This window comes from Pipra filicauda, unplaced genomic scaffold (assembly GCF_003945595.2).
Source record: "Pipra filicauda isolate LSUMZ 115617 unplaced genomic scaffold, ASM394559v2 scaffold353_size752799_pilon, whole genome shotgun sequence".
Lineage (NCBI taxonomy): Eukaryota > Metazoa > Chordata > Aves > Passeriformes > Pipridae > Pipra > Pipra filicauda.
Window position 1 is genome coordinate 125379 of NW_024104480.1, and position 23394 is coordinate 148772.

At 37.6% G+C, this 23394-nt stretch overlaps 1 protein-coding gene across 2 annotated transcripts in view; it reads left to right on the forward strand.

The window, feature by feature from the left end:
• The window catches only part of VPS41 (VPS41 subunit of HOPS complex), a 105775-nt gene that overhangs the window by 47606 nt on the left and 34775 nt on the right, over positions 1–23394 (forward strand). For both annotated transcript variants that reach the window (XM_027744392.2, XM_027744394.2), the window contains 5 exons: positions 30–92; positions 1133–1198; positions 12205–12324; positions 15899–16045; positions 17234–17300. In XM_027744392.2, the coding sequence (XP_027600193.1) occupies positions 30–92; positions 1133–1198; positions 12205–12324; positions 15899–16045; positions 17234–17300 (463 nt within the window). The remainder of the gene's footprint in view (positions 1–29; positions 93–1132; positions 1199–12204; positions 12325–15898; positions 16046–17233; positions 17301–23394) is intronic.

The following is a 23394-nucleotide window of genomic DNA, read 5'->3' on the forward strand; positions in this document are numbered from 1 at the left end:
ATTTTTGGCTTTTCAATGTATTTTTTCAGGTGCAAGTGTTTGGATTGTATTCAGCAGAAGAGTTTCATGAAACATTTGACTGTCCTATTAAAGTAAGTGCTTGTTTTAATCTTTAGTAATTGTGGTGATGTTGTCTTTTAATGACAGAAAGGTCGCATTCAGTCCAAATGAGAGAGAGGAATACCACTTCCTTGCAATGTTATTCAAGTCACTAGAAAATAGTTTTCTATCTCAATATAAAAGCTTTTGATCTGGTTAGGTAGTAAGAAAGCCCATCTTGGTTTTGTAAGGAGTATTATTGAATTTTTCAAATACAAAAGGCAAAGTGAAATTGTCCTATCTCAGCATAATTCTTTCTTTGTAGATTTGTGATACAGATTCTGAGGGTTCTGCTAAATGTGAGGGCAATATTTTGCAACCAGGCAAATGGGCAGAGATGCTGATGTACCTTGTCTGAAGAGAAAACTTGAGTTTTACTCTGCTTTAGAGATGTGTGTCTGCCTGGCTGTTGAAAAAGGGATATCTAGTGGTTTTTAGCAAGAAACATTTCTTGCATGAGGAAAGGTGGTGTGGGCAAATGATTGTGTTTTGCTGCTTGGGGTCTCCCATGTTGCAGCTGCTCTTGAGGATGGGGGGAAGGGAACGAGGTCATTAAGTTTTCACACATGCCAGATGTGACTCACTTGCCTCTTACAGCTGGATCTCCTGCACTTGACATGGAACATGTAAGGCAAAGAAACTGTTTAAGACGTGTCGTTAAGACATACACAGTGCTGTCCTGTGACAGGGCTGAGGTGTGTGTGCCCTCTAGGCAGGTCCCAGACAAGATTTAATGGGGGTAACCCTTGCACACAGCAAGGGTTCTGTTTGGTCCTAATTCTGCTGCTTGCTATACAGAAAAGTAGATTCGGTGTAATGTGGTTCTCAGCGTCAGACTTGTCATATACCATATAATTAGAAGAATTCTCTTCTAGGAAAAACAGATGTTGAAACAACTAGGCTTTACTTCAGAGAAAGAATTCACCTGTAATACTTGATGATTGGCAAAGGGTTATCTAGTTTAAAAAGTGATGTGGCGCTTCATGTAAACTCTTATTTAATCCACAATCCTCTCTTTCCCCATCATCCCCAGATTGTTGCTGTTCATCCTCAATTTGTAAGATCCCACTTCAAGCAATTTGTAACAGGAGGAAAAAAGGTAAGCAGTCCTAGTGTAATGAACTTTGGCTACCTTTAAATAGCTTTTTGAAATGGCTCAGAAGGCTATGTATGTGATTTTTAAAACCTAGAGCAAAGACTTCTGCTTTTTCATTTTAATTATGTGTTGTATTCCAAACCATTCTTATTTATTTTTAAAATTTATTTTATTTAATTTTATTTAGTTAATTTTATTTAATTAATTTTATTTAATTAAGACTAATTCCAGGGGAAGGGAAAATGCACTTTTTATGTTAAAAACGTATTGCAACAAGTTGAGCTTGAGAGTAGAAATACTTCTGTATATATAGCCTGAAAAACAAGTCATTTATATTTCCTAGGCCAGATTTTCTCTATTTTAATTTCTTGAAGTGGAAGCAGAAGTTTGTGCCTTAATATTGATCCTTACAAGGCATGTTGATCTTGGTGTTTGGGATTTTTCTTTTGCTTCACCCGTGGGTGATTTTTTGGGGTGGAGTTTTGTTTGTTTTGTTTGGGGATTTAAGGCAAAAAAACCCAAGTATTTTCATCAGTTCTTATTCGTGGTATGGATTTTGTTGTTTGTTTGTTTGTTTTTAAAGGAATCAATGAGAGCTTTTGGTAGAGTAGACCTCACACCATTCTAAGCATTTCTATCTGTGTACATAGTCTTCCATTTGGATCAGCTGGTATTTCAAATGTGTGTTAAGTGTCTTCTTAGTGTATGGTACAATTCTGACTTTCAGATTACAGTTGCTTCCAGGTCCTACAAGTATCTTATATCACATGGCATATTTTCAGTCAAAATATAAAAAGTTCTATTTAGAACAGTTTCTTAATTCATGGAATTTTCTGTTACCTTCTCTTATAAATTGAGTATGAACAAGCCTCACTTACAGGTGCATCAAACCAAATGCCATGGCTCTCCCTTACCAGCAGTCTGTAAGAAATACAGACTCCTAGTGCTGAATACAACTTAATTTTCAATTAACAGTTCACTATGTTTCAGAGCATAATTGTGCTTTATTTATTTAAGTGGCATGTGAGCTTGACAGCTTTTTCTGGCTGGTAGAAGTTGGTGTTGTCCTTAAAATAATGCACAGTCAGTGGATGTCTGTGTCAGCCACCAGTTTGTGAAGCTTTTTTGTGCTGATAAAAGGGTCATGGAAAGAGAGAAGCAAGAAATTAATAGAACAGGGCTCTGTCAGGTGGTAAGAGAGCTTGCATTCACCTGATGCCGAACAGAAAAAAACATCAGGGAGTTAACACATTCTCTTTGGTTATCTTTGATTATTTGACAGGTTGTTTTATATTCTGTCCTCTGGGGAATGGTATACTCATTCTTAATACATTCATTTTTTGCTGAGGAACTTTCCCCTTCAGAAAAACTTTAATTGACATCTTAACATAAGGTATTTAGCATTGAAATAAATGTCCCTTGACACATGGAATTTGATTTTATTGGTTCATAAAACAAACAAATAAAAACTCTAGCCTTGTGGTAGAAACCTTGCCCCTTTTCTCCTCTCCTCCAAAAGGAGCCTTTATAAAATAACAAAATGCTCTTTGAAAATTCAGAAAGTTAAATTCCACCTACTAATATATCTATGATTTATTTCTATTTGCTTTTTCTGAATGTTTACACTTTTCCTTAACTGTAAAGCCAACGAGTAGTAGGGGGGCAACAGGGAGTGTCCGCAAAGGTGAGGCTGAAGCATACAACCTCAGGCTGTGGACCTCACCTCTCTCTCCCTATGTCTGGAGATTGTGCAGTTGGGTGAGCTCCTTCAGGGAGGGGGACAGGACCTCCATGGCTCCTCACATCTCTGCTCTTTTAGCTTTTGCAGAAACACAGTGACTTCATCCCTGATAGCTGGCAGTGGTGAAAGGCATGCTGCCTGTCTTCCCCACACACGCCAAGGCAGGGTTAGCAGTAAGGGTATCCTCATTTTGGATCAAGCTTAAAAGAAAAGCTTTGTTTAAAGTTCTTATGCTATCACAGAATATGCTCAGTTGGACTCATCGAATCCAGCTCTTAGCCCTGTGCAGGACCATCCCAAAGAGTCACACTGTGCGTGAGAGTATTGTCCAAATGCTTCTTGCAAGAACTTCCCTGGAGAACCTGTTCCAATGCCCAACCACCCTGTGGGTGAAGAACCTAAACCTCCCCTGACACAACTTCCGGCTATTCCCTTGGTTCCTGTCACAGGTCACCACAGAAAAGGGATCAGTGTCTGCCCTTCCTCTTCCCCTCATGAGGAAGTTGTAGACTGCAATGAGGTCTCCCCTCAGACTCCTCTTTCTCCAGGCTGAACAGACCAAGTGACCTCAGCTGCTCCTCATACAGCTTCTCCTCAAGGCCCTTCACCATCTTCATTGCCCTCCTTTGGACACTCTCAGACAGCTTAAAATCTTTCCTTTATTGTGGCGCCCAAAACTGCACACAATATTCAAGGTGAGGCTGCACCAGTGCAGAGCAGAGCAGGACAATCCCCTCCCTGGACCAGCTGGTGATGCTTTGCCTGACGGTTGGCTGTCCTGGCTGTCAGGGCACTGCTGACTCATATTCACCTGGCCATTGACCAGGACCTCCAGGTCCCTTTCTGTGGCACTGCTTTCCAGCATCTCATTCCCCAGTCTGTACGAACATCCAGGGTTGCCCCATCCCAGGTGCAGAATCCATCACTTTCCCTTGTTGAACTTCATATGGTTGGTGATTGCCCAGTCCTCTGAGGTACATAAAAAAATATAGTGTGTGTTGTGTGAACTCTTCATCCTAAGGGTTGCAGGGTCTTTATCTTTGTTTTGTTGTTCTGGGAGATGGTGACATAATGTATATTAGCATTTTAAAAGCTGAGTGGGTTTTTTTTAGTTGTTTGCTAAGATAATTTGAGCAGATAAATGTGTACAGAAAGAAATTTCATCAATTTCTCGAACCCCTCTAGTTCTGTTACAATCATTGTTGTCTCAGAATAAAATTAGGATGTTCTTGATTTCCTACTTGAATTTCATACAGATTTTGGCTTACAGTGAAACAAAACAAAGAAGCCAAACCACACATGCACAAGAACTTACCCCCTGACCTTAACACTCTGTTTTGTCTCATCTCAGAAAACCACGTTAAGATGTGTTTAAATTTATTATATTTATTAATTTTATAGCTAGCATCTGCCTCAGTAGAATCTGCAATGATTGGGGGAGAGCTACTGTAAATTACCACCTCCTTAATTTTTTGAGAAATATACCATTCTTTATAATGATATAAAATGTGTGAAAAATACACTTTCCAGTTCAAAGACCCACTGCAGGCCATCCTGAAAATATTCAAGCGAGACAGAGAGGGAAAAAACCTTAAGTGACACGCTTCAGGGATGCACAGTGCAGGTCCTCAGTTCCCAGCACAGGCGGATGTCTAGAACTTGGGTGAATTGGGTGAATTGTTGTATAATACAGAGATTTACCACATCTTAGAAGGTCAGCCTGACCTAAGGCTGACTTAAGAGCGGTACTCTCTAGCGTAACTGTTTAAATCATTGTTGTAAGCTTAACTCTACCATGTTTGTACAGTTGCTTAACTAGGCAGGTACTCAAGCCCTTTAACAGCATTTTTTCTCTAAATTGTATTGTGAACTAATTAAACAATATAAATTGTTTGCTTACTAAAGTTCTAGTTTTTAAAAGTAAAGAACTTCCATTAAGCTTGAGATAATATCATTGCCTTCTGTTTTGGGTTAGAAAAGCTTATTTTGCCCCCTTTTTTAATGAATGAATGTTACTTCTGCCTAGAAATCACTGTCGCAGTGAGAAGCAGTAGGTACCACACTAAAAAGAGGCGCTTCCCTCCTCCCAATCTCTGCAATTAACCACAGCACCATTGTGCTGACTTGGCAGATGATGGTAACCCTGAAATAATAATATCGTGTATTGTAAATAACAGGGCATGTCTGTCCAGAGCAGACAGTACAGCTCCAGAGTAAAGGAAAAGACAAATACTGTACTATTGAAGGCCATAACCTTCTACCTTTTAAAAAAGGGTCTAATCTCAGAAAATAACAGGGTAAAAGCCAAGTAAATGAGGGTGCTAAAGCTGAAAACAAGGTGTTCTTGATTTAACTGTTAGAGTGCTGGTCTTTCCCAATACATCAGCTAAATGAACGTTATTATAAACTCCAGGTATTGATTATGTCCTGAGGGTTAAGAGACAGAACTAAGAAAGAAGACTGAAGAATATTTCAGTTCCAAAGTCAACATAGCAAATTACTGCATCTTATATAAAGGTAACTTAGTCAAGCAGGACAAGTTGAGGTTCCTCTCTTAGCAGAGGCCTCAATGAGACTCCCTATTTCATGTTTTGATTAACATCAATAACTAGACAAATAGATTTTTGTAGTAAAATTCCTAGGAAAGTGAGTCGTCTGGAGTGATTGAGTCACTCTGCTGAATATATACTAATGAAGGGTTTTCTGGGAGTTCTTTACCCAGCATGGTAGTGGGGACACACCACAAATTAAGAAAATTAATTCTGAAGCCATTATGGGGGTAGTATATTCAGTATCTTAAAGGATTGGGTCTCCTCATTTGCCTAGGACATGCATTTTGTATAATAAATATTGATTTGCATATCTAATCTGAAACATTTTAAGGGATAGAGAACCAAGATAAAACTACAGATTTACTCTGTGGCTGTTAGCAATCTCATCTTTAAAGCTGTCTGTATCTATATCTACATAATATATTTATGGGGGTTTTTTTAATATGTATGTATGGTGGAAATATGTGTAAAACCATATTTTTATAGTGTCTGTGTTTCTTTGGCTGAAGAAGATACTCTATAAGAACTGGTTTACAAATACAGATCATGTTTGTCCCCTTTATCCTTCCAGAATTAACATTTGAACATATTGATGTTTGAACTTAAACATTAGACTCTTTTTTCTTTGTTTGTTATAAAAGCAGAGAGAACTTTGTGTTACGTGGGGCAAATTTCTCATTGTAAAAAAAATTAAAAATACTATTTCAATGTCAGAATTCTGGCCTGGACCAATGATGATTCCTGCCTGAGATGCAAAACAAGATAACCTAAATTCCTTTCCACTCCTAGTAGAGCAACAACATATGTAGAGAAAGGATAGTGACTGCGAACAATGCACAAACGGGAAGAGAAATAGCATTCTTGGAGATCTGCGACTGCTGTTAGGGTAGTGGAATTTGTATGTTAAAGTCAAGTCTGCCAAGGAATGTCTCAGATTTTTTTTTAATTGTCTGCTTTTTAGTGTCAGCAGATGCACTTTGCTTGGTGAGTAAGTAGATGACCTTTACCTCTGAACCCTATGATATGTACTTCATAATAACTGGACTACTTTGACAAATTATTAAATTGTCAGGATGCTGTTTGCAGCACAGTCCATTTTTAGAAAGCAGATAGTCAGCTGTTTGGCATTATGTTGGGTAGAAGAGTACCAGACAAGAAAGGCAGATTGCTTTGTAAGCTATAAAATATCCGTCAGTAAATACTCAAAGGTCTGACTTAAGTGAAAAAAGAGTAAATACTATGGCAATTTCTGTCCATGCATTGGATAATTTACCATAAGTAGGAAACAAGCTGTAGCAGCAAGCAAGCCATAATAATACTGGTCTGTGATTTCCTTGGTGCAATGTATAGTGTCTAGATGTATTCAATATTATTGAACAGATGAGACCTTGCACATATAGTACGTACTGTTCACATAATAAACATTTTTTTGCTTGCATTTCTTGTTTATGATTATTTGGATGTGCATTTCTTCTTTATTGCTAAAAAAAAATTTCTCCTTTTGCTATAATAAATTTGGTTTGTGTAAAGAGAACAGATCATAGTCCTATGTGCATGTAATCTATAGTTGTGTGTTTTGCAAATGTCTGTGTAAAACACTTTATTCATTGCCTGAGGTGGCAAGCAAAGAGGATCTAAAGGTATGAAATGTGTCTCTCTGCCTACAAAACTGCAGGATTTGCTTTCCAAGGTGTTAATTCTGTAGCTCTTTGTGAATAGGCGACAGCTGGAATCTGGCAGTTGAGTTATTAAAAGTACAGCCTAATAAAAGTCCTATAGCATTTGTTTGTATTAAACATCTCAAAATTTCTAGTTTCTCTGTCCATGAACTACAGCAGTAGCTCCTGTTTCGTCTATCACTGTTGCCATCGCAAACCTCCTGATGCTGCTGTCTGCCTCTGCCTCCTTGCTTGATTTCCCTTGACTGCACATGCTGCCCTCCTCTCTGTTCACACCCCAGCTCCTTAGACAACATTTTATGACAAAATTTTAAAAGCTCATCTTCAATAGAAAACTTGAGGTTTATATTATTCTCTGCCTCGTTTGAGCTCATCCAGTCTATCAACTGTTCCAAGCAGAAATGATAATTTTTTATTGTTGCTATATGTTTTCCTAGAGATGCACTAGTAAACAGTAAGTCCTCATGCAGCATGCTGTTCTGTGTTCCTCTGTGGTATCTGCTAATCTTGACTGTGCCTGTAAATGTTGTTTTTATGCTGAAAACAATAAATAGCTGTAGTGATCACTTGTAATCAAGGAAGTAGCATTTTAGGTTTTTGTGGTCTTGCCTAGCTGAGGTGAGAGTTGATGACACAGATGCCAAAACACAGAACAAATGCCACAGGTAGGCTCATCTTTCCACTTAGGCAGACAAAGAACAGGACAAGGAAATTACAGCGACTTTTTTCAGTTACAAAATGGTGAATGGAGTGGTGCTGAATGGTGCTGCATCCAGTTGGCAGCTGGTCACTAGTGGTGTCCCCCAGGGATCAGTGTTGGGCCCAGTTCTATTTAATATCTTTATTGGTGATCTGGATGAGGGGATTGAGTCCACCATTAGTAAATTTGAAAGTTGGGGGGGCATGTTGATTTGCTGGAAGGCAGGAGGGCTCTTCAGAGGGACCTGGACAAGCTGGAGAGATGGTCTGGTTCCAGCAGGATGAGGTTCAACAAGGCCAAGTGCTGGGTCCTGAACTTTGGTCACAACAACCCCCTGCAGCGCTACAGGCTGGGCACAGAGTGGCAGGAGAGCAGCCAGGCAGAAAGGGACTTGGGAGTTTGGATTGACAGGAAGCGGAACATGAGGCAGCAGTGTGCCCAGGTGGCCAAGAAGGCTGATGGCATCCTGGCCTGTATCAGGAACAGTGTGGCCAACAGGACTGGGGCAGCTATTCTTCCCCTCTACTCAGTGCTGGTGAGGCCACAGCTCGAGTGCTATGTCGAGTTCTCAGCTCCTCAGTTCAGGAAGGATATTGAGGTGCTGGAGCAGGTCCAGAGAAGAGCAACAAGGCTGGTGAAGGGACTGGAGCACAAGTGCTATGAGGAGAGGCTGAGGGAGCTGGGGTTGTTTAGCCTGGAGAAGAGGAGGCTCAGGGGAGACCTCATCACTCTCTACAACTCCCTGAAAGAAGGTTGTAGCCAGATGGGGGTTGGTCTCTTCTCTCAGGCAGCTATCAGTAAGACAAGAGGGCATGGTCTTAAGCTGTGCCAGGGGAGGCTTAGGTTGAATATTAGGAAAAAATTTTTTACAGAGAGAGTAATCAGACATTGGAATGGGCTTCCCAGGAAGGTGGTGAATTCTCCGTCCCTGGAGGTTTTTAAGATGAGACTGGATGTGGCATCAGTGCCATGGTCTAGTAACCACGGCAGTGCTGGATCAAGGGTTGGACTTGATGATCTCAGAGGTCTTTTCCAACCCAGTTGATTCTATGATTCTATGAAAATGAAGTTTCAAGCCTTTTCTTCTGTAAAACTCCTTCAGATCTTTACACAGAAGGTGCTATGTTAAAACAAAGTACTGGTACTGTGCATAGTGCTTCAGTAAAAGTATGTTTGCTTTGAAATTTCTGTGAGAACAGATATCTTTTATTTCAGTATTTTGAAGGCAGTAAGTGGTAGTGAGATGAAATTGAATTGAATTATTTCACTGTGTTGATACTACCAAAGCTGCAATCATTGGCCTCTTTGTTCAGAGGATTGGGAATTCCTGTACATAGTTTAAAGACTGGGATTACATGTAATTAGTGTTAATGCTAATTGCATGATAGGCTCCATTAAATCCAAGCACTCTCTCTTCTCTTTAGCAGTTGCACTCTAAAGTAGAGTTTTGAGCTCTTTTTGGGGTAGGTTAATCTCCTGTCAGTGAAAAACACAGAGATGTAATCACTAATCCAAGAGAAATATATCCACTTGTTTTTAAAACCAAAAAGTGTCCTGCTCCATCGTCTTGTCTCACACATTTCAGTGTGTCACTTTTCTTAATGATCTGGTTAAGATTTGCAAAATAGTGAGCTAACAAAAGATTGCAGTGTACTATGAAGCAGTGTGGGTGGGGACCCTTGAAGTCCAATTTTTTTTTTATTTTAGCTGTATTATGGAATTGCAGTCCATGCAGGATACACTGGAAGTGCACTACTGTATTGTATGTAACAAAGGACTAGAAAGTTTTATGAGAGTAAATGAAAAAAGAGAAAAACGTAAACTCTATTGCAGAGAATGCAAGAAAGTGGGATTTGGGCTGCTGTTGAAATATAAGTACTGTAAATGCTGACTGCCATAGTATGGAATTTATGGGAAATAAAGCCTTAAAATATTTTTCCTCTACCAAAAAGAGGGAGAGGTGGTAGGAGGAACCCCTCCAGAAACTGTGGATTTTTTATTATATGTCTAACTTCTTTCAAAGTTTTAAATTATTTTCTGGTATGACAAACATTTCAATGTGGAGACAGAAAGGAAGACTAAGAAGTAAATTAGTCTGCGTATTTTTAGAGATGCATTCAGTAGATAGCAATTCCAAAACACATAGGAAAGTTCTGGGTTCACAAATTCAGTTTCCAGATGTCATTACTCTAAATACACAAAATGTGATGTATTTATCACATTAAATAAATATAAATAAAGTAAATCACATTATGTGTATCAATAGCATGCAGATAATTGCATTGAAGATAAATTAGTAAAGCACGTTTTGAGATTACGTTATTTTTTTTGAAGCCACGATGTTGAGTGTCCTTTGGCCTCAGTGTCGGACCTATTGCACTTGCTGATATGAAACCAGGAATTCAGGGTGTTGTAGTGATTCATATTCACTTTCCATCTTTATTATAGGCAATAGCAGCCTGATGTCTTCTACTACCTTGGTCTGAAAATTTGATTAAGCATGTGCTTAGAGTTGAGCATAGACAGAAGCAGGATTTTTCAAATTTTTTCTCCTCACCAGTTCTTTCTCAGAAAACTTACTTTCTTTGCAGTTTGTTACTCAGTCATGAAAACGCATAATGTTCACAAACCATGAACAGTAACAAAAAAGTGCAAACTGTCATACCAAGTTCGCTCTGGATCTTGCATGTAATAAAAATACTTAAATCCTGATTCATTCGCAAGCAGAAAAGATTCAAGGTTCAATTAATATAATTGACATCAGCCAGTTTTAACCTTTCACATCATCCACGTCAGTTTTTGCAACATTGTTCGGTAAGTCTCAATAAAGATACCATGTATTTTGCTGCTGTCTTTGTTGGATGGTATTGAAAGAAGCATCTAAGCAACAGTTCTTTTCTGTCGAGCTTTCGAGCTTTTCCTTAGGGGTTCATAAACTAGGAAAAAGTAATTTTCAAGTCTGGATCAGCACATCTCTTAGTCTTTAATGACATCCTTAGCTTCTGAATGGACATAGTATGGGCTGTGTGTCTCATCTACCTACCAGCCTTCTAATGGGAATCCTTCTGCATGTCACTGCCTTATGAGCATAGATGTTACCTCTGCTTTCAGTGGCTTGCCATGGTTGCTGTAAAATAGCATATTTTTTAAGAGTAACTGAGTAGCCTTTTGGTATATTGAAAAAAATATCTGTGCTGTCTAAAAGGTGGGCCTTCATGTGAGCTATGTAAAGGACATGAAGTCATTTTGCTTGAGTGAGAAGTTTGGTGTCTGCAGCATGCTTTACACAAAAGTTTCTTAACAGACTATCCTACCTGGTTACTGCTTTAAACTGTTGGAGAAAATTCTTGTCTTCTGATGCCATCTCGTGGCTTCAGGAGAGAGAGGCAGTCTGTGTAATTGCCATTAAGAGTCTCTGTTTTGCTAAAAGATCTTATTTTAAATAACCAGCGTCCTGGCATTTGACATATTTATCCAAATACAAGTGGCAGGAAACCTTGTATAAAAAAGCATCTACAGCTGGATCTTAGATTGGAAATACTAGCAACATGAGTACTACGTTTAGGTTTTAGCATGGTAGAAATCCTTGCAGGCAGCAATTTCACACCTTCCGGTGTAAGGTGTTAGCTTGGGTTCAAGTTGTGCATATGTTTGTATGAGGGTGTACTCATGAAAAAGTTGGCGGAACTGGTACCTTAGATTATTATCTTTATAATTGCTTCAACATGTTACTTAGATATCCCTCCAAGTGCTGCACTTTGCATCTCTCAAAGTGATTCCATGTAATCCTATTAAACAACTTTCTGAGACATACAGGAACCGGTATGGACTTTCAGGCTGTCTGCATGTAGTTTGTAGTTTGGTTTTTCTTTGCTGATGCAAAGCATCTTGTAACATCTCCTATGCATTTAGATATTCTAAAATACCTTCCTTATTTGCAGAACCTGGGATTACCAATCTCACAAGTTTTACAACCAGCAGCACTTGTGGTACAGTGCAGTTTGCATGTGTGGGACTACAACACAGCATCTCTAGACCCCTATGAAAGGCTGTGTAGTTCCACATGGAGCCAAGCAAAAGGTCACAGGCTTGGGGATCTTTGATAACTTTTTTTGACTACCTGTTTTTTGGAGGGAAGAAGGAGCCTATGTTGAGATTGGTGGATAGGTGTGAGGAGGCCTGCTTTTCTTACCAACTTTATGAAGTGCTGTCACTTATGCTGTAGGCATAAGTTCTGAAATGTCCAAAAAAAGTAAGATATAATGAAGAAAAGATACTTCCTGCATTTGCATACAGCACTGTGTCACAGAAATATTTATTGTTGCACTTCTTCATAGTTGCTGTTATATGAGAGAGGCTGGATGAATAGATGGAAGCCTTCGGTTTTACATGAAGGGGAAGGAAATATAAGAAATGTAAAATGGAGAGGACACTTAATTGCTTGGGCCAATAATATGGTAAGTATTTGCCGCCTCCATTAAATGAACAAAAATATCTCTGTGTTACAATGATTATTGAAATTTTTCTATGTTTATTTCCATGTATTCCATTGAAAAATGATACATTTGAAGAATCAGGTATAAAAGGCATTGAAGGACAGTGTTTAGATGCCATTTCTTTGTAGAAATTTCTTCAGGAATTTCCTGCTGGATAGTCAGTGTTCTCCAATATGATTGCCACTTCTGAAGAAATTAGGAAAAGTAGCTCTACATACCACTGTTGCGAATGGTCATTACTGTATGCTGTTGCACATTAGAGTTTTGACCAGTACAATTTATTGAAGCAGACTGAGGAAGAAATGTCAGTGTAGCTATTCTTTATATTAATAATAGAACATCTCCATTCCCTGCCACCCCTGGGGAAAAAAAACCCAAAACTATCTGGATTATGTAATTTGTACTGAAGTGACATTGTCATGTGCACTTTTAATGTTGCAGATTATTTAAAAATATAGTAATAATTTCTCATTGTGTTAGGCCACTAGAAAAGGCTAGACTTAGAAGAAAATAGACACCTTTTGTTCTAAGTGTAATTTGTATTTTAAAGGAAACTTTTGCATTCATTCTGAGTGTTGCATTTCACCTATCACTGTATATCTAATTGATGGGTCACGATCCATGTTTTAAAGCTCAGCAGTGAGGGATATGTTTTTAAGTGTGTACCATGTCTAAATTCCAAAGTATTTTTTTAAATGTGGTGAAAGTACTTCTGAAACACTAACTTTTTTTCCTTCTATTATTATTCCATCCTAAAGGGAAGCATTTATTAAAATATTTTAAAGGCATTGTTGTTTTTTATAACTTTGATATAAAATTGTTGCAGGTGGACTTTTGTTTATTTGCTTGCCTTTAATAACTCTATTCGAATGGAAGCTTCATTGAGGGTTTGATTGACACATTAGCTTTTTTGAAGGTTTTGTTCTTTTCAGAGCCATACAATTAAAATATGTATTCTAGGTGAATCTGCTGGGGATGGATAGGACAGTTGAGGAGAGCTATCCCTAGAGATGATATGCCACATCAGAACACAGAATACTAATAAAACACTGAGAGCCATCTGTCAGAGATGAAAAGCCATGGTCAGGGCCTATCTTTCAAGGAAAAATGAAATGAAACTTGCCCTCCAAAAGATTAATATATTTGGTTATTGGCCTTTCCCTTCCCCTTTACCCTCTTTACCTTTTTTAGATTTCCTCCATCCTCTAGCAAGGTTTTGTGTTACACCTTTTTCTTTCAAAATCAGACAAAATCTTTTGTAATCTTGCTTCTTACTGTCTTTGTGTGGCTACCTAGTTTTTATTTTCTTAAGCCCTTTTGGTTGGTGGGGCACACTGTGTGAGAGCTTTTTAGACTTTGGATATTCTGAGGTTATTTAGGCAAAATGTAATTCTGCTTATCAGATGCTCAGGTAACCCGTGTTGTTTGCTGCTGTGCCCTCTTGTCCTTCTTCCATGGCAATGAGTGTAAGTTTTACAAACTGAGTTATCTGAGGACCAAATCTTGAGAGGCATTTGGCTGCCTGACTCCCATTTGATCAAGTTGACTTTGGAAGTCCTTTCAGTTCATTATGCAAATGGCATACTTACTGTTTAAAGAGAAGCTGCTGCCCAAGTGTTCTCACACCATTCAAGGAGTCACATACGCACCACCTCAGACTGTAACTGCAAGTTAAGTCCCTTCACAGCAAGCAGCTCCAGAGAGGCAGCAGATGCCCCTTTTGACCCTTTGCTCACTTCTTGTGAACCTGCTCACTGGCAGAGCATGGGAAATTGAAAGTCCTTCATTTAGAGTAAGCAATACATAGCAACAACTAAAACATCTGTGTATTATCAACATTATTCTCATACTAAATCCAAAACACAGCACTGTATACCCGCTAGTAAGAAGAAAATAATTAATTCCCAGCAAAAAGCATATCTAGGTGTAAGTACACAGTTTGCTGCCTAAGACTTCAAAAAATCGAGCTACTCATGCTAAGCAAATAAACCTAAACAAACAGCATACTACATCACAATATTATAACTCTAAATAACTTACTCTTATTTAAAACTTATTACATTAAGCAACCTGTAACTATAGAGGATCCTACACTGTTAGTTGGGAAGGCACTTTAAACATTAAAGGTAGCCTATCCCATGTAAGATTTGCTTCCTTGTAGAAAAACAGAAGTTGTGATATGGGGTCACTTTTACCTGAAAATGATCCTTGAAGACAAAGTACTAGGATTTATAACGATTTATAAAAGGCAACTTTATTAAAATGCAGTTCAAGCAAGATTAGAAATTTTATCAGATAAGTGTAGAAAACACAAAACATAAGCTCCTTGTTTATGTTAACCCAAAGATCTGGGCTCTGTACTTTGCAGATGCGATGTGCAAGATGGTGTTCTTTTGGTTTTGAAACCTTGGTGACTGCTAACTGAAGAGAAGTCAATAGGAGTGTCTTCAGTGCCCGTAGTTTTTCAGTGACAAAGATCACTGAAAAAAACCCTTCAACCACCCTCATACCACTTACTGTTCCTTGTGATTAAACCAAAAAACCAAGGCAGCAAAACCTGGCTTAGACCATGACCACCCTGTGTTGACTCTGACTTTCAAACAGTTGTATCTGTGCAGCTGGGGACACTGAAACTCACGATGTGGGGAACAGAAACAGACAGAGGAATCTTTTAAATCACTTTTGTCACTAGAAAAATACTAACATAGCGTGGCATCCTGGACACTGACCTTTCAAGATCCTTTCCATTTCCTTTTCTGTGATTCTGAGAGTTGTTCTTTAAGCCCTATGAGCAGAAAAGAAATATTTTATTTTGGAGATTTTTGTTTTAAATTACTAAGAACAAGTCATTATTTAACATAAAATTAATCTCCATTTTGCTATTGAAAAGGTTATAGCTTCACCTTGTCTAAATGGCATGGAAAAATCTGATTAATGACTCTTTTTTTTTTCTCTGTCTCTCAAATGACTTTAATCTTTCTTTTTTTAAACTTTTTTTCTGATAGTTTAGGAGATTCCCTGAGGACGCAGTGAAAAAGCACAGCATACAAAACCAAATATTGTTTAAATATGCTTGCTTTTCTATTTTAATATAAGAGTAGAAATGCATTTCCTGAGAAGTACAGATTGGATTCATTTATCTTAATGAGCTGTTGCTTTTCTTTTCAAGGTGGAAATTTCTGTGTCTCTACAGGGGCTTTTATGAAAAAGCTGAGATTTTTTTTGTTTCTCCAGGAGTAGCACCAACCCAATGAAATGAACTGGTTCATGCCTAAAGTTGCTAATCTGTCACTCATTCACTTATTATGTCTTTTTATTTGGCATGTAAATTTAAAATATCTAAATTACTCTGATCCCTTTGCTCCTTTTGTCACCTTCTGGGTTACATGGGTCTTTGTATCAACACTTTTTTCTGTTAGCAGACTTGACCCTACCCTGAAATTTACGCTGTAAACTGCTCTGGCTGCCTTAGGTACAAAATGGTGAGTAGGAGTTTGTCATACATAATAAAGTTCTCTTGCATTTAAACTTTCAGGGCGTGAAGATACTTGATATGATCTCCAAGCAAAGAATTACCAATGTGCCTCGAGACGACATAAGCCTTCGCCCAGATATGTATCCCTGCAGCCTTTGCTGGAAGGATAATTTAACGCTGATTATTGGCTGGGGAAATTCAGTAAAGGTGCAATTACCTGTCTTTGTAATAAATGCTTGCTGTTATCACAGACAAACAGAGGATTATTTCTGAAAAGCAAAGACAATCGAAAAAAATAGAATTTGGTTTGACTACAGTGTTCAGAAGTCCTACTGCCTTAGAAATGTCATTGGAGTGACCCTTATGAAAAGGAGGAGTGACAGACGCCCAGCGGTCAGACAGATCTCTGTGTGTGAGCATGCAGTGAATGTAATCGTCAGGGACATTTCGCTTCTCTGTACCTTGAAGAGATTTCCTCTTTTAAAAGCTTGTAGTGTGCTATTGAATTCATTTCTTTTGATTAGCATTAAGGAAGAACAACTTACCATGAGGTATTTTTGGAGGGGATTGCTTTGGGGGCTGAGGAGGTTGTGACTGCTAAAACAGCCACATGATTGTAGTCAACCATGGGAAAAAAAAGGTGGAGTGGGAGGACAGGCTGCTTTGGGTTTTGTTCTCTTTCAGCAGGGCACTGGCATTTTGAACTTGTGTGCTGCAGACTATGATTTTCTCAGAGCAGCACCTGACATGAGTTTGTTACAAGCCTGTTAGCTCTTTTCTAATAACAGACTGCTGCATCACTGCACAGTGGGAAATTAAAACTGCTTGGTAGGAATAGATGGAAAGGGAGGGTAAAGTGGGGTAGGTGACGTGTAAAAAGCTTTTGGAGCATTAAACTTAGAGTTTTACAAATGAGGAGGTTTGTCCTAAGTTTGGCATCTGTCGTCCTGCTTGTGTTTGTGTGTGCTTCACGGCATTTTGATTATTTGCATTTATATGTACATACTCTCCTATTACTGAGAGTAGCAATAGCAAACTCTTACTAAAATTGTAAGGTAATGAGATGCAAAGTGTGAGAAGACACCAAAATCAAACTCACATATATGCTTCTATGAAGAAATCATAGTGGGCAGGTATTTTCAGGTTTCTCTTGTGTGGTACATCATCCTTCTCCTCCCACAGAATATTTATAGGGCTGTGAACTACAGCCACAACTTTCCCATGTGTTTTTCTTTACAGTGATGCATCATCACTGTTTCACAACTTGTGTTTTTCAAAATAGTGAAATGCATGTTCAAGGAGTCCCAGAAATTCCTTTTCTTATTGAGGCTGCATTAGTATCATTTTAGGAATTACAGTTCGTTCATCGTAATGGTCTGAATCTCTGTTTCCTAGATCTGCTCAGTAAAAGAACGGCATGCCAGTGAAATACGTGACCTTCCAAACCGCTACGTGGAAATAGGTATGGTTGTATGAAAACACTCGTTTTCAAAATTATATAAGCTTTAAAGGTCTGTTTTCACATTCTAGCCTGAAAAAACTGTTACAGTTTGAAGGCAACACGTAGTTGTAACATAAATGTCACCTCATTTTTAGTTGATGAGGTTGTCATATGCCCTTTTGCATAGGTGTGAGGTTTGGGGTTTTTTTTATAGAGAGCCTTAAGTTCTGTGATCATCTAAAATCAGAGATACTTGTGTGAACAGTGGATGCCTTAACTTTCCCTTCATACAGATTCCTTCAGAGAACTTGGTTTTTCGTCTTGGTTAAATGATTGATGGTCGGTGTAGTAGTAAGGAGATTTGATTATGTGTTGTTTGACTACGCTTGTAACTTTTTTCTCTTTTTTCTTCTTCTTAAAATCTCTGGTATAGTTCTAAGAAATTAATTTAAATTTCTTTTTGTTTCCTTTTTTGGCTTCTGAATTCAATATTCTCCTTTGCTTTCTTATTTGTCTCTAGCTAATGTGATGTGAATAAATTTCATTATTGCTGATGAATGGAAAAGGTCTTGACAAAATATGTTTGTTAAGTAAAGTGTAAAGTGGAATTCAGAGAAAATTTGGAAGGGAAGTGGAGATGTAAATAAAAAATAACAACTGTCCTCAGAAGCATCTACTGGGGAAAGGAAGTATCTATGAACAGATAGTGCTGGGAAGATAAACAGGCCCTCTGGGACTCTGCAGATCAGAGTGAGCAACAGTTTGTAAACTTTGGTGCTCCCTTGACTGTAATAGCATGAGATTGTAGATAGTTGTGTTCAAGCAAGAATCTGACTGTGTCAGATTGGAATGGTGCATGGCATGAGTGTATACTCTGGTTTCTGATTTCAGGAAAGGACCATTTTAAAATAGCTTCTAAATCAACTAGGAAACTTGTTAATTTCTGTAAGGACTCTCGATACTGAGAGATGGTAGCATGCCAGACAGTTAACTGAGACCTGTTTAAGATTACATAGTCCAAAAAGATTATTTAATAGTAGAATTCTAGGATATTTGATAGAATTTTATCAAGAAAAAACTCAGTCATGAATCTCAGATCATATTTATAATGTTTTCTGTACCTGTGAGTAGGTTTTAGAAAATAACTAAATGGGATTGTTTTCTTAGTCACAAGTGAACAGAAGCAACTTCTACTCCAGCTTTAATGTGTTTACATGGAGAGTGCTAGTCTTACATTACTGTCTATTGGAACTTCATTTAAAAAAATATAAAAGGCTGTTGTTATCAGGCTATTTAGGTGTAGACATGAAGGATAGAGATTTTCATTAAACTAACTTTTTTATCTTAAAATTTTTAGTCTACAGTCTTCTCTGTATTCTCGAGGACTGGTGTTTTATATCACTTAACCTGTTAATGATGAGCTTGAGATTTTTCTTTCTGGTTTTAGGTCAAAACACTGAAGTGGTTCTGCCAAATGCTGTCAGGAGCACTTATTGGAACTTGGATATTAGATTGGGAGGGAAAAAAGAGAGACATTATTTGTTCAAGTCTCAGTATAAATTAAAATAGCCTTCGATATAGTCACATAGAAGGTCTTCTTGACAGCAGTATGTCATGACATAACATCTATTTCTATTTCATTTCAACTTTATTTTTCAAAGGCATAGCTAGAAGGTCTAGTATTATACCAGAGCAGCAACCAGTACAGTTTTTTTGCAAGACCACAAATATCCTAAGTGGATGCCTAAGTTAATACACTTTTGTAAAGAATTTACAGAAGGCAAGAATATCCTTCAGATATTTTGATTCATAACATCTTGTCAACATACTTAGGAAAAATGAAACCCTTAACACAGTATAACTTTTGTTGTGTTTAGCGGTGTGGGGTTTTTTCACAGTGGTATCATAGCTAACTGTGATGGCATTGGTAGATCATAAATGTTTCTTCAGAAGTTTGCAGCCCAGTGAATAAGGAAATAGAGTGTTTCCTGCATTGCAAGTTAGGTATGTAGGATCCTGTTTAACAAAGTACCCTCTGATCTTCCGTTTCTTTCTTAAGAAATAGCTATACTCATTCTAAGGATGCAAATAATTACGGTATCTACTGGGATGCCAAACCAGACAGCCCATAATGTGGGAAAGTTACACCACTGAACTATTCTACCTGCTTTATTTTAAAGAAAATAATGCTGTGATTATCTGTAAGAGAAAATAGATTACTTATATGGGTCTCATGCACTGAGATCTGTGTGGCATTGCTAATTTTATGTACATCTTTCAGTATATTAATGGTGCTTTTCTTCAGTAATCTTTTCCATTGTCTCTGCTACAGTTCATTACCTCTGTGTGTCTTCATTCACTGTCAAAGATAAACTCCGGTGAATGTTGCTATTTTAAATGTATGTTAGCTGAGCAGATCCTATCAGTTTAGCTCTGTCAGCTACCACTGTGAAGTAGTGTATTGATTAGAAAGTATTGGTATTGAATTACAGGCTTAATGTGGACTAAATGCTGTTGCGATCCTTCTTGAAGAGTGCTTGACCTCTGTGCTCACTCCTGAAGTGAGTACAAAAGCTGTAATGCTGCACAACTTCTGTCCAAACAGGGAACCCTTCCTCAACTGGAGCCTGTGAGAAGACTGGTTGCTAAATAGCTAATTAGCACTTTTCAGTTAATACAATGCAAAGGGAAATGGATTGTCTAGTCTTCCTTGCTTTGTCTGTATTTTGTATACTTCTATGGAGAAGTACTTTCTCTCTACCTCAGATTGTTAGTGATAGCAGAAAATAGAGGTGAACGCTGAAGTCTGTAAAAGACTTCAAGTTGACTAGAGACTTCCTATTCAGTTTATTTTTGCCCAAATTTTATCTGAGGAGTATCATCTTAATTCCAGGTAGCAACCAGGCAGCAATGTCTCTTGAGCACTTGTCTCCCATTGCATTCCGCCATAGTCCCCACAAGGCATATTTCTGGGGTAAAAATTACATGTTTTAAGGCCATGCTTGTAACAGCACATCTGTATGTTTTGTGAGGAATTGGCTGCATAACTGCATGGCAAGTTAGCATCAGGAAATTAACTTCATATGGTGATTTATGCAAATATTTCATCGAAGCAAGTCTACTATACTCTGAGAAACCAAAACAAAAAAAAAAAAGGAAAAACCGAACCTAGTTATATAGTTCATTCTACTTATACTGTTGTTCATCTCTTTTGCCACAAGCCAAGCCTATAATTTATAAATTTCTTCATAAAACGAGTCAAAATTCTTCAAGATTTTGACTTTGTTTTCTTCAAACCTAAGAACTTCTAAGCCCCAGAATTCTTCAAGTCTCAATATTTTCCCAGTTGGTTAACAAAGTTTTATCAGTTCAGTGGAAAAAAGAGCTTTTCAGAAAGTCAGCTTTGAAGCTTAAGTAATACTTATGTGAGGTCTTTTCTTGTTCTCTAGTTGGAACTGAAGTCACAAGCTGTTGAAAAAAAAACAAGAAAAGTTTTTATATTTTATATCAAATGCAACTCCACAATGTAATAGCTAATCAAAGCATCCCATTTTGTATTGTATTTTGTTTTGCATAAGTTACCTAGCTCACTAAAAGCACTGGTGGTGGAGATACCATCTTGAGAACACTTAAGGGTATACTGTACTGTGGTCTATAGCAAAGACTGCAGATTTTGCAGATGTATTACCTGAAGTAGCTGGTTAAAGGGTAATTTGGGAATGCACAGTGGCATCACCCCAGGAACTAACAATGCATCATAATTAATCATAATCTGGGCCAGTTGATGGTGTCTTGCGGTCTTACTGCTGTTCACATACAAGTGGTCTACCTAAAAATTAACTTGCATGTTGGCTTTTCCGTTTCTTTCATGCATTATATGGAATTAAAAAAAAAAAAGTTCTCCTTTTTCTCCATACATTAGTTTTCATGTTAATTCTCTGCATGCTGGTTCAGCTTCCTGCTTACTTTTCCAAAAGACAATGTTGAAACATTGTGTCCATTGAAATCAAAGGCAAAACCCTCTGACTGTAACCAGAATTGTACTTTATAAATCTGCTGTGGAAAAGCAGGAGCTGCTTTTTGAGGTTTGACTAAACAGACTCCTTTTAGTTTCAGTTCACTGCATGTGTGGGTCTTTAATTCCCAGGGGAAGTGGCTTTATAGAGTCTGGGTAAAAAATGTAGCACATACTGTTTTATTTCTGTTGTTTGGTATATTTCATTTATTTCATTTAATGAGCAACAAAAAAGATTTACAGGTTTCTTCTTTTTGCTTCCTGTTAATTTGTTTGACAGCTTACACAGATGCTGAACATGGAGTAGATCCACTGTCAGCATATCTTCCATCTTCTCTTATGACAGGCATAAACATATATGACACATGGCCATGTATCAGTCATTCCTGTTTACTTCAATACAACCTTTGTTTTAATTATTTTGGGTCCTTTTCAAATTACCAACATTTCTGCAGTGCCTTTCTGCTGGATTTTTTTCCCCCCATTGATCACAACACAATGTCCAGAGAGTAAGTAAAATTAAACTATCTGTGCAGCTATAACTTCTGTAATTTTTTTTTCAGTAAGACTTTTTTGATTAGTTGCATCAAAGGTTTTTATCAGGTCAAGAAGCACTGTCTATGCCAGTTATTTTTTGTTCAAGCAGCAGAGCTCTAGAGCATTGTGTTTCAACAAGGCCTCTTGAGAAGGATGAGCTGAAAGAAAGCTGAAAGTGAAACCAAGGAAACTAAACTCTATTTAAAAACAAAACTTGAAGTGGTGATTTTCATTTGTTTGTTTCTTTTTGTTTCACAGAACAAATTTGGAGAGTTTTCCTCTGCAAATACAAACTACAATATTTTATATGCCCTTGAGAGCCTTCTCTTAGCCTTTCTTTGAAGCTGAGGTTTCTGTAGTGATTCTTCAATAGTATTATGGATTTCACTTTGTTTTTTCTTTTCCATGTTTTTCCTCCTGCCTTCCATATTATTTTAAAATACCAAATACTAAATTTTAAACTGTGAATAAGATATGTAGTTGTTTCTGATGTGGTTTGTTTAAAATCATCGCTGAGAGCAACATGTGACACAGTGAAAGTGATCTCATCAGTCTTGCAGGCTAGAATGAAATAATTATGTACGTGATTACAAATGTGAACTTATTCTCTCCTAGAATGGGTTGAGTGCTCTGTCCTTGTGCTGTACTTTGGTCCCCCGCATGATGTTGAAGTGTCAGCAGTCATTAAAAGAAAAACAGTATTTGCTTATTCATTGAAAGACAGGTGTCAAAAATGTACTTTACTTGACTGTATTTTTTTCTCCTTTGCCAGGAGGATGATTATTTCTTCTGTTCCTTCTTATTATCTTCGCTCAAGAAAATAAGCTTTATTTTTAGTGTCATTACACTGCATTTTCTTTTTGCCTTGTTAAAATAATTAGTAACTTTAAATAAACAGTAGATATTAGTAATGTAGTGTGCTAAGCAGTGAGGAAGGAAACTTTTTTTTTCCTACTTCTGCTTAGATTCTCCTAAAGCTATGTTTTGGGAGAAAATGATGAGGCGTCTGATATTTTTGTAAAGGCATATAGTTACAAGGTTTTCAAATATAAGCACTTGGATGATTCCTGTTTTGGGCCCCATGAGAGAGAAGCCTGCAAAAAGGGGTGCACTGTAAATCCAGCAGAATAAAACTAAATAGCAGAGGTCTGTGGCAGGTGTCTCATTTACGGAGCCTTTTTGTAAATACAGTTCAACATTCCCTTTTTCTTTCTTGAAATAGTCATCACTTAACTGTTTCGATTTCAAGACCGCTTTTAGGAAATTATATATTTAGTTTTATGAACAAGAAAAGGTACTAAGGTACTATCAACTGTGTGTTTTCTTTGTAATGAGGATATCTGTAAATCTTCCTGTGATGCTTAAAGTGATGATAAATAAATAATGATCTTTGTGTTTTCATATATCATACCAATAGATGTAGCAGGTGCGATTCTCTTATAGCCACATGGACTTGCTATGAATATGCAAACCAATGAAGTTGTACTACTTATTGGCTATCTTATTGAGTTTGGTTTTGCTTTTGTTTCCTTTTTCTATGTAATTACTGAAAATCAGGCTGAA